The sequence below is a fragment of the Rhizophagus irregularis genome, chromosome 10, assembly GCF_026210795.1.
Source record: "Rhizophagus irregularis chromosome 10, complete sequence".
Taxonomy (NCBI): Eukaryota; Fungi; Glomeromycota; class Glomeromycetes; order Glomerales; family Glomeraceae; genus Rhizophagus; species Rhizophagus irregularis.
Window position 1 is genome coordinate 891670 of NC_089438.1, and position 12795 is coordinate 904464.

Below are 12795 nucleotides of genomic sequence, written 5' to 3' on the forward strand. Positions count from 1 at the left end.
AGTTTTTCCATTGCTTTACTTTGTCCTTTAAATCATATTGTAGATTTTCAGTATCATCTATAATGAGATGTTAAAATCTACACAACAATAAATTTGATAATTATCTCAAAATTATTAAATAATTCTATACATCCATTTTCAAGTTGGTGTACTTTCAATTTTTATGCAGCTTTTAATGCTTAGAAGTGAACTTTTGATTTTTGCTTGGAAGTAGCTGAATGACAGGCAACCCATATTGAAAATTTGGATATATTTAACTACCTATAAGTATAAATCATCTAATCATCTATTTATAAAAAAAATTTCAGTCCATATTTAACTATTGTATAAAGACTTAATGTTTGGCAATATTGATGCAAATTTTGGTGTTCAAAATACATTTGAATCCTTTTTCCACAACAATATCAGCTATATTATATAAGTATTACAGGCTTGGATATACTGTGTAATAATTCTTTGATTAGCCGCCAATTTGTAACAGTATATAAAGGAGATGGGAAATGTATTTATAATAATTAATCTAGTAATAATATTAATATATTATTTTCAAGTAAAATAAACTTCATCCATAAAATAATTTCATCATAAACTTTCATCATATATAGTAATGGTACTGATTCTATTTGTATATAATTCAAATGGAAAAACAACTTAAAAAAAGGAAAATCTTCAAAGTTTGTTACATGATCTCTTCAACTTTAAAGATTGAGTTAATAAATTAATAAAATCAAATTTAGTAAAACTAAAAATAAACGTTTGCTCAGAACAGACGTTGATGGAATGGAAAGATATTTATGTGCCAATTGTGAAAGAATAGGAAATCTGATCTTATTTTTAAGCCACCATTCTAATGGATTACTTTTAATTCCAATTGGTTCAATATTATATAATATCGTATATTACTGTATATTGTTCTCATAAGTAAGGTACAACTATTACATAAAGTCTGGAAAATTAATCTTTCTTTCCAAAATACTTCATAAATAATCTTATCAGTTAATTGAACCCATATTTCTCTTGTTTTTTATTTATTTTTAAGTTGCCAGAAATTATCTAATGTTTTAATTTATCTTGTAAATTTAATATCATTAATTTTTCATTCCATCTGATATCACCAATTTCTTTATAATTTCAGAAAGTGCAATTGCATAAAATATCTTAAAATAATGTTCTGGAATCATTTATTTTAAAATAATTGCATCTGATTGATCTGATTGAAGGCCTTTTTTTGTTCCTATTAGACTTTCTGGTAGACTTTTCCAGAAATTTTTCATAAAATAAGAATATTATCTTATAATTATTACTTATTAGTTACTCATCAAATTTAATTCAGCTAAATGAATTTAAATTATAATCATCTTAAATAAATTTTTTGACTATTAGTAAAGGACGTCTATAGTTTTGATAAAAAACATCTATAGTCTTTAACAATGGGATATAAGAAGTCTATAGTGTTGCTTCTTCTGTGTCATTTAATTATATTTCTTTATTATAAATTTTGTGTAACAGATACCAGAGGTGCATTTTGCAAAATAACATCAATTTTCTGGAATATGTAAATAATATTTTAGGATGTAGGATTCTGATGTATTTTCAATTATTCCATTTGTAAAATATAATTTTGGACCACCCTGCACCATAATTTATAGCCACAGCATTCTAATATTTTACTCTAAAATTCCCGAAAATTATGCTTTCAGGTGTTTTGAATTTACATCATAATATAATATCATTAATCACAAAGAATTGATAGGTGCATTGTCTTGTTAAAAATTCCATATAAAACCAGCATAATAAGTAATTTGGACATAGAATTTTGCATTAAAGTATTCCATAATATAATTCTCTTTTATTTGGCTTACAAAAAAGTGTTACGAATATTGTTAAGTTTGTAATGCATACTTAAAAAGCCAGTAGTATACTTGCTTATATCGTACTTTCATTATCTCTCATTACTTCTATATTTAAAAAATTAATAATTGGGCGTTTGATAAAATCGGTTTCATTAAAGCTTCTTATAGCACCCATTAAATCTTCAATTGTAATATGGATTTCTTTTATAAATTATTTAATAATTTTCTTTGTCCAAATAAATAGATCAGGTATTAATTCAGGAGGAGACTTTATTGACACATTGATTTAAATACTTTGAATGCTTTTAAAAGAATCTAAGAAATAAAAGTAATCATAAAACTAATTAATTTTAGAATATACTAGATTTAATCTCAATTTATGAATTAAACTGTATATATGAACTTTTTAGTGATAAAACTTTCATTGATTTATATTGGCTTTCATTATATAATCTATGTTTAACTTAAATTTCTGACTGGGTGAAAAATAAACCATAAGAAATACTAATTCTAAGGTAGCTTCTTGATTTTTAAAAATTGATTATGATGAAGTTGACCAAAAAGTAGAGTGTGCATTCTTTTTCTGCAATATTGGTTAATAAATATTTCATATTGTAGATCTGTCCAGATCCTACTCGAATACCTTTAAAGGCAGTATCTTTGTCAATGTAATGTAGTCAATATTTTAATGCCATTAACAATAAATATAAGAATAAGGTATTGATCTACAATTGTTGACAATAGCCAATGTTGGAGACTATCAGGTTGTGGTTGAAGCTGAGTTGCTATATAAACTATATCTAGGAGTTTCGTTGCTATTGTTCTGCACCTTGAAGATGAGTTGCCTGGTAAGTTGAGTTTTTGCTAACATTAAATTAGAATTATTGATTTTAATGCATTTAAAGTACTTGTTAACTATGATGTATGGTTTCTGTAAATAAACTATCCATTAATAATATCTAGGAGTTTCTATTTATATTTAGATTAAGTTTTATTATTTATTGAGTCTTTTTTAAAAAAATATAAGATGACAAATAATATGTTAATGGTATAATGATATCAATAAAATTTTAATAGTGTGACAGAAGAGTCTGGCTTTATTTATAACAATTTTTATTTATTGTAGTCACATGCAATCGGTTGCACTACAACAGGGGGCTTGGATGGGCTTCTTGTGGGCTGTGAAAATATCAGATGATGAGCAAAACATTTAGAGGTATGGTATTATGGAAAGTTTTTTTTATGTATAATATCAAATGTCTATTATATTTCATAATAATTAATATTATTTATCATTGAAAGTAGAATAATAATAAAGCTTTTATAACCAAAATCATCATATACGTTTTTATCAAAAATCCAAATAAAATCCTTAACTCTAAAAGATAAGCTTAGCATTTGGCTGTAAAAAAATATAAACAAATAAATAATTGAGGCTAAGATTAATAAGGCTTATGTAAAAATGAATTGTTGTGGACCAATAATATTTATCCACTTAAACAATTAATTTTTAACTACCGGAATTTGTATTACATATTAAGTGCCAGTTGGTAGTTGTACTTGAGAAATAATATTTTAACATTATTAATAATTTAAATTTGTGTAACAAAAGTGATTATTTTATTTTATTATCATATTGTAATTTTTTTTATTGATGTAGTCATGTAGATACATACGTATCAGAGGATTTTTTATAAATTTGTTGGTTGAAAAACTTTTTTATAGGTGGGTTTAATAGAATATTCTATTGAAAATAATTTTTTTTTAATTCTAGTATTGAGAATTTTCTCTTGAAATTTTTTTTTTTTAAAGAATTTCGTTAGAGATCTTTTTATAAAAATTTATTGAATTTATTGAAAAATTTATTGGAATGATTACAAATATATTCAAGCTTATATTGAACATTAGTAAATCTTTATAAAATTCATCTTATTTTGGAGAATTATTAATTTATATAATAAAAGTACTACGAAAAATGATAAAAAAATATGCAAATTATTATCATTTTTTGATGTCAATAATTAATTTTATTTAAATCGCTTAATTATACAGCATTCTATTCTAAATTATTTGGTACACTTTACCTGTTATTTTGTCACTTTGTAAGTCAAATCAGTTTTTCTTTATTAATTTCAGCTCCAATATCATTTAAATAGAAATAACCAAATAGGAATTTTCATTTATGCATCCACTTTCGGCAGATTTTCTATAAAATTCAAATACTTAAAATTTTCTTTATCCACACTATTTTCTAATTCATACTGTAACATTCACTTAAATTAAATAATGTGAGTTCATTTCTATTTTGTGTTTGTGCTGCTTTATTATATACACTCAATAAAAAACCATCTCCAAATCTTTTTTAACTCTTTGGACATCCTTTATCGGCCAATCTCTTATAATATCCAAGTTAGTACTTTAGCTCCATTCTTTTCGATACCTACCGTTTTTCGTAACATATTACTGTATTATACAGTATATAAATAATATTGTCTTTGAATATCCTAATTCCATCTTCAATATATTAGGATACCATTCAAAAGCTTTGATTGACTATATTTGTTCCTATTCCAACTTAATAGCAAATACCAAATTATATTGTACACATAAGTTCCTCTCTTTAACTATTTACCATTCAAAGGTTTTCTTTTCATCTTTTGTCATTTCAATTGATAACAATAACCTAATTTATTTGTACTACAAGGGTTGTCCTATTGCCGATTTTTAAATAAAATTTTCATATTGAAAAAGTAACCTAAATTATTCAGTTCTAATATTCCTTTCCTTAACATGTTTTGTTTGAATTTCACTAGAACTATTATTAAGTAACTAAAATAATTTTTATAATATTTGACTAACGTGGATTAATCACTAATCCATTAATAATATTTTTCAAATTGATTTAAATTGATTATATGATATTACAGTTTCAATCAATCTTCTGAATATTGTTAGATATCTCTTATTATTTTCTAATAATAAAGTGATAATAAGAATTTTATATGAAAAATAAGAATTATATTCATATTAAAACTATCTTTATTCTGCTTATGATCTTTCATTAATAATAAAATGTTTTTCCGGATCTTTATTATTATTATTATTGAATAATTCTTGTATCTATTATTTCATAATTATTTATAACTCTCTAGATTTTATAATTTGATGATAAAAATCTTTTAAATGTTATTTTTTAAAATAAATTTATCTATTGTTGCAATATTATTGTAATATTTATGAAATTTTTTGAATATTGTTATAGATAAACGGTCAATTAAACTGTACTGTACGTTTGAATTACAGCAAAATTCAAAATATACGGAACACTTGAGAAATTTGATTGTTGGGTTGTCGGGTAGCCGGGTTATTCGGTAGTAGGTTATTTATTAGAAAAGTATAAATAACACGTGCCCGTATATTTTGAATTTTGCTGTAAAAAAAGTTTGTACCGTACAGTATAGTGTTATATGTGTATAAATACATATAAGTGTTGTACTGTACTGTACGGAAGGCAAAAAAAAATCGTACGGTACAGTGTATATCTAAATAATATGAATCCAGTTTTAAAAAAAAAGTTTGATAGATTATATCATGGGTTCGTTACATCGAGGTAATACTGTATAGTTTTTTATTAAAGTATAGGTTTTATTAATATACCAAATAGTAGAACAAGAAGGTAAAAGAATTTGCAACTTTCAAGTATATTTTATGTAAATATTTAGTTTTCTAAATGCTTATTTTAATAGTATTTCATAGTAGGCCATATGATTTTAATATTGCTAGTAGTTATAATTAATTATTAATTATTATTGATTTAAATTTCAATGTTCCTTTCTTTTAGTTATTTGATATAGCAACACTTCAAAGAGCAGTATTTTAACAATCAGCACTTCCAAGAACAATACTTCCAAAAGCAGTACCAATAATAAAAATAGTGGCACTTTACATTTTTCTAAAGGTTTTGAATTATTTTATTTTTAAAAAATAAATGAAGAGAATTACTAAACGTCGCCTGGGCGATCATTGCCTGGGTTCTTTTTTCAAATATGTCATATGATGTATAATATATAAAGAGTAAATAAAATAATCTGACTTAGATAATTTTTGATCGGCTAAACTTAAAATTTAATTTTATCGCAAAAGATATTTTAAATTTATTCAAAATCATGTTATCTTAAGCACACGTTTACAATTTTTTTTAAAAAATCACTGTATTTATTTAAAATGAAATGATACAAATAAAAGAAACAATAATAATAAATAAAAAAGACAAGTAAATTACAATGATCAAGAAGAACGATGCTAAAATAACAGTGGAGTAATAGAAAGTAATATAAGATGAGGACGAGTGATGGGAGACGAAAAAGAGTGATGGGAGATGAAATGAAATGATGGGAAGATGAAGAGGAGTGATGGGAGACGAAAAGAAATGATGGGAAGACGAAAAGGAGTGATGAGAGACGAAAAGAAATGATGGGAAGATAAAGAGAAGTGATGAGAGACGGAAAGGAGTGATGGGAGACGAAAAGAAATGATGGGAGACGAAAAGGAGTGATGGGAGACGACAAGAAATGATGGGAAGTAAACAGGAAAAAAAAAGATAATGGAAAATGAAAAAATGTAATAGTAAATAATGGGAGACGAAAAGGATGGAATAATGAGAAGTATTAGGAGGCGAAAAATGATGAGAGACAAAAAATAAAAAATGATCATGATAGGAGTTTGGGTAGCAAAGACAATGATAGGAAACCAAGTAAAAATAAAACCATAAAGTAAAAAAAAATGAAATAAAATTAGTGAAAAACGAATATGAAACAGAAACAAAATAAATAAAAATAAAAAAATGAGTAAGAAACTAAACGCAAAGTGAAAAATAACAGAACAACTGAACCTTAATTGCAGAACTGGAAGGACTAAAGGACCTAAAAATAATGAAATAAAGTTAGTAGGAAACAAAGTGTAAGAATGTAAGTTAGAAATAAAAATAAAAGAAAAAAAAGAAAAATACCTTGAGACTGAAAGAACCGAGGAATCGACCTTGAACGAGATTTTTTTTTGGTTTTTTTTTTTACAATTCAGATAAATGCATATCTTTATTAAGTAAATGTAGAAGAACAAATTACATGTTTAACATAGACATACTCCTTGAAACTGAGTGATAATAAATTTCCACCTAATCTCTACATACCGAGTGCAGCGTACAACCAGGACCCACCTCGACACTGTCACCTTAACTCCTATATAATACTAACTAAATATTGAGCATCTCTACGTTAAACTACCTATTTTAACTCTACTATTTTTTCAAATATAACTTTAATTTCTTTTCTCTTATAAAAAAGTGATTATGATACTGGATATACTCTCTTCGTTTTCTACTTTACTTTTATCTCCTTGTTTACCTATAATCCGCTTCTTGCTCTTCTAACAATCTTTGTCAATCTGAAATAGCGAAAGGGTTGGGAATGTCCAACCTTGAACGAGATTTGATAAACAAATAACATGACGTCATTGACGTGAATGTGGCCAATTTGGCCAATCAAAAATATTAAATCTTCCACGTGATCAAAGACCTAGGCGAGGTGACAATATCGGCCTTTTTGTTCAGTTACACTAATCTCATGATCTTTTGAGTTGGTTGATTGATAAACTATTAAGAAACCAATAGTTATGGTTTTGTTTATTTTTGACCAAAACGACCTATGTTTTTGGAAAATTCGCTGAGGAACCATTGGGATTAAAGAGAAATGAGGTGATTTATTGTGAGTAGGGATGATCCCGGTTCACTAATCGATGACTCAAACCTGAGTCAGTTCATAGGCGGTTCGGTTCGGTTCAGTTCATGAGTGAATCGGGTGAACCATCGACTCAGTTGACTTTTTTTATAGCATTTTAAACTATCTCATTAACGAGAGTCAAATAGTGACTAATATATCCTTATAGAATTAGAAATTTATCAAAATATCAAAAATCAGCATTATTCATTTTCGATTACTGCGCCGTTTATGTTTGGATGATCGTAGAAGGATGGTCTAACCACCATTCTACTCGTCATGACCATTTCGATTGAATAATAAAAATGATTATAATTAAAATCAATTTTATTCAAATAACTGTAGTACACTTAAAACACATTGATACTTGGACGTTATTCTTGGCCCCTTAATGATCTTGACCCCTTAATGATCTATTTTAAAAAAGAATACTTTGATGATCACCTGAGTGGATATCAAATTTTATCACTTGTAACCAAGTGACGAAGAAAAAAAGTAATAACGGATAAATGGATCGACAATTGTGCTTAAAAGTTTACCCGAAAGCCAATAATATTACGTCAATGTATTAAATACGCCAATTAATTACGCCAAAAATGGTAATCCGATAGCGGTGCAGAATATCAACACCACTCTTATTCTCACATTCTTTCCCCGAATATTCTATTAAAAATGATAGAATTTTCTATCGATTGCTTTAATGATATTGTTGAATTTTTAGAGGATGATTCAAATACTTTTTATTCATGTTTATTAGTCAATTGAAACTGGTGTAAATTTTTTGTCAAAATTTATTGGAAACATATTAGAAATCTTGATACTTTAATAGCTTGTCTTCCAAATAATTCAAAAGAAATTTTATATAATAATGGAATTTCAATTTCAATTTCAAAAACAACTCCATTATTTAATTATGCATCATTTTGTAAATATTTAGTAGTTTATAAAATTATTGACAATGTTAAAGATTTTCTTCAGAATCGAGTTATCACGGGAAATTTTCAAATTACTTATGTGTCAAATTTCTTTTTAAGAGAATTAACATTTGCATTTACATTTATAAAACTGACATCAATAAATATCATATCCTGGAGTAATAGATTGTTTAAAGAATATCTCAATATTATATATTTATTCAAGTATTGATCCTGAATTTCTTTATCAGTTATCCAAAATATGTAAAACTATACATACACTAAGAATATGATTCAATGGAGTGATTTCAATGGATTAACAGACTTGATTTCTGCTCAACAAAAAAGTTATCAAAATTTTACAGATATAATTACTACTCTGTTAGAAAGAATTCCTAATTCTTTGATTAAATTTAGTATCCATGGAGAAATAAGACAGGAGCCCGTGATTGCTATACCATTATCATTTATCGCCAGATTCACAAATTTACAAAAACTTGTATTTAAATTTTACAGTAACGAATTTTATAAAGATTTTAATAGATTACAATACTCTATTTTCCCAGAGGTACAAAGTTTGAGACTTAGTATGAAATGTCCAAGGAATGAATTATTAATAAAATTCTTGGAAAATAATGGTAAAAATTTAAAAGAACTTTATTTCGAAGGTAATAATAATTATTCATTAAATTTAGCCATAATCGAACTCCTTCCAAATCTTAGAAATCTTTCTACTAGAATTGATTATTATGAGTTTAAAACATTAGAATTGATTCTTATCAATTGTCAATATTTAGAAAGTATCAAAGTATTTGGTGTAAATTATTTATGTATAGATGTAAAAGATATATCTGAGAAAGTTAAGAAATATTCACCTAAAATAAAACTAATTTTTAGTTAATGTTAATGAGAAATTGAATATTACAGTAAATTAAATAGAAACAAATTGTTTGAAATAATATATTAATATATTATATGGAATTATCGGAATTATATTTTATTATTTTATTGTATTGTATTTACGTATTTTATATATACATATATATATATATATTTCTAACTTATCAACCTTATATGGATAAATAATCGTTTTACCCACCAAAAAAACCTTATATGAGCTATGCTTTGTCTCCGTCAGCTCATCATTATTCTAAAAAAAAACTTTTTTCCCGCCACTCATTAATAAATAAGTTAGACTCTCATTCTTGAAAATTTTGGTAAAATTTATTTTTTGCATTAATTTTTTTTTTAAGATAAAAAAAAAAATATTAATAACAAAAAAAAAGAGAAAGAAAAAAGACGAAAAAAAATAAGAAAAAAAAGACGACGAAAATAAAAGACGACGAAAAAAAAAGAAGATAAAAAAAGCCTAAAAGATTAAATGTATTGAGACATATTTATATTATTTAAATTATATACTTAATAACGGTTTAGTTAAATAGAATTATTCATATCACATGTAACATAATCTTGATGAGTAATTCCGAAGTGTTATTGTACATCATCACATGCCGGACGGACAGACGGACATTTTAGTGTGACCTTTACATAGAAGTATATAGTACTTCGGACTAATAATTATCGGTTGATAAGATTTATTTGAATTCTAACTAAATGGATTGTATCCACTAATAATTTTTTTGATTCCTTTAATTTTTTACTATAACTATAGTGTCTCCTTTATTATGTTGTACCATCTTTACTAGCATTATAAATTAAACTAAAATAACAAGGAATATTTTTTAAAACTATGATATTTATAATATGAATCGTTTTTCTTTTTAATCCAGCTTTTTTATATCTACAATATTTATCAAACAATAATATTAATATGTTATATTAAACCAATTAAAAAATTTTAAAACTATTACAACTATATGAAAATATAATGATGGTCAAATATTCAGGTAAAACCACCTCACAAAATAATAGATTGCAATTAAGGAGCACTGAATAACAAATGGAAAAAAAAAATTTTAACATTTTTATATTAATAATGCCAAACTTCGAAAATTATTTTTAGATAGATATTTATTATGTGAATTTGATTTTATTTGTCTATTATTAATATGGGTTTTGTTTTTTATCGCACCCGCGATATGTCGCAAGGGCATGCGCCTCCTAATTTTATTGGCGAAAAATTTTTTTGTGGCGCGTCAAATTTCAATTGTAACACGATCTTAAAAAATTTTTTTTTAAAAAATTCTTCGATCTGTTTTGGTTTCTTTGTCCCTACCCTTTAATAAAAACAAACCTTTACATTTCTTTTCTAATTACGTTTTCATTAAAAACATTGTTTATCATGTTTATATTCGATGGTTGGTTTCTTTTTTCTTCTTTTTTGTCTTGTTTTGAAAACTACACTAAAGGTTTTTTTTCTTTTTCAGGTCCTTTGCGTTGTGGATTTTGACGTTAATATCATTTGAAAAGAGACTTTTCGTTCTTTAAAGACTCGGTAGGTGAAGTTTAATACACCGTGTTTAATAACCTTAAAAACACTATTAACGATTTTTTTTACTTTAGATTCTTTCACTTTAGATTCTTTTCACAACGGAAGTTTAATGTCAATTTCGTTACTCTTCCTTCTTCTCATTTGGAAAAAATATTGGTAAGTGTCGGTTATATAGACTATGAACTAATTTAAACGGCCTCTTCAAAGTTTTTGTATATGTATTAACCTCTTGTAAACAATATTAACCAATTTTCTTCTTTTTTTTAGGTTCTTTAATTTGATTTCCTTTCTAAAGAAGACCTCTTACTTTCCACTTTGGCGAAGTCTCGGTAGGTGTTATTCAGGTTGTTGGTGTACGCGAAGCTTTTAGAAACAACACTAACAGGTGTTTTTTCTTTTTTTAGGTTTTTTTTCGTTGTAAAAGCTAAGATTTACCGCCAATTGTGTTTTTTTTCATTTCGGTAGGTGTTATATAGGTTAATGGTGCATGTAATAACCTGTTATAAATGATATTAATGAGTTTTTTTCTTTTTTTAGGTTCTTTCACGTTGTTAAAGCCAAACTTTAAAGCTGATCTCATTTTTAAGGTACCTTTGTTACCTTTCACTTCGGTAGGTGTTATATGGGCTAATGGTGTATGTAATAACCTATTATAAATGATAATATTAATGAGTTTTTTTTCTTTTTTTAGGTTTTTTTCACGTTGTTAAAGCCAAACTTTAAAACTGATCCCATTTCTAAGGTACCTTTGTTACCTTTCACTTCGGTAGGTGTTATATGGGCTAATGGTGTATGTAATAACCTATTATAAATGATAATATTAATGAGTTTTTTTCTTTTTTTAGGGGTTTTCACGTTGTTAAAGCCAAACTTTAAAGCTGATACCGTCGGACGAAACATACCAGGTAATAAAGGACTAGTAGAAATTGTTTGGCGGAAAAATTCTAACGCTCTACCAGGATAAATGGTATAAATCCTTTTTTCTCCATTTTTTTGGTACCTTTGTTATTTTTTACTTCGGTAGGTGTTATATGGGCTAATGGTGTATGAAACAGCCTTTGGAAATGATTAAAGTATATAAATTAGGAACCAGGATGCTTAACAATTTTTTTAATAAAGTAATTAATTACATACACATAAAATTCTTATATAGAAAAGGTCTAATAATTAATGATTAATCCTTACTTTTCTTACTTTCTTGATGGTATTGTCTTTTTATTTTGATAGAGAGTTGGTAAATATTATATTAAAAGACTTCTTTTATTGCAGAAGCTTAATTTTAATTTTAAATCTTGTTAAAAAAAGACTTTTCATTTTCGGTAAAGTGTTGATAGGACTAATAGTATATGTTATTGCTTTTATAAATGTCATTAACTTGGTTTTAGTTCTGAATAAACGAAAATATTAGTGTGCGGACAATGCTTAATTTTATTGGCTAGTAAATATATGAATTGTGATTGTAACACAAAAGTTACTATTTGTTTACCTAATTTTTTTGTACGTCCCTTTATTTTTTTTTGCTTTTTACACACCTTATACCTTTGTTTACTACAATGCAACAAGAAAACTCTGAACCAGTTTTGTATCAAGGAAAGGCTTTCACCACTTGGAAGCAAGCATTTGAAACTATTGAAAGTCGGGCAAAGCAGCAAGGGTTTAATATCATATATAGTCGTGTTGAGAAAAAATCTGATGGAACTTTTCGTAGACGTACTGCACAATGTGAACATCATGGTAATTATGTTACAAAATCCAATAAAGAGACAACAACAAAACGTCTAGGCTGTGCTTGGCATATTAAT

General features: G+C 26.1%; 1 protein-coding gene across 1 annotated transcript; it reads left to right on the forward strand.

Moving 5' to 3' along the window:
* Positions 1–8830: 8830 nt before the first annotated feature.
* OCT59_001732 (uncharacterized protein) lies at positions 8831–9442 on the forward strand (the record flags this gene model as incomplete). The annotated part of the gene is made up of 1 exon (XM_066144035.1): positions 8831–9442. One exon carries the CDS (start codon positions 8831–8833, stop codon positions 9440–9442), a length of 612 nt encoding a protein of 203 aa, XP_065995237.1.
* Between the last annotated feature and the right edge of the window lie 3353 nt (positions 9443–12795).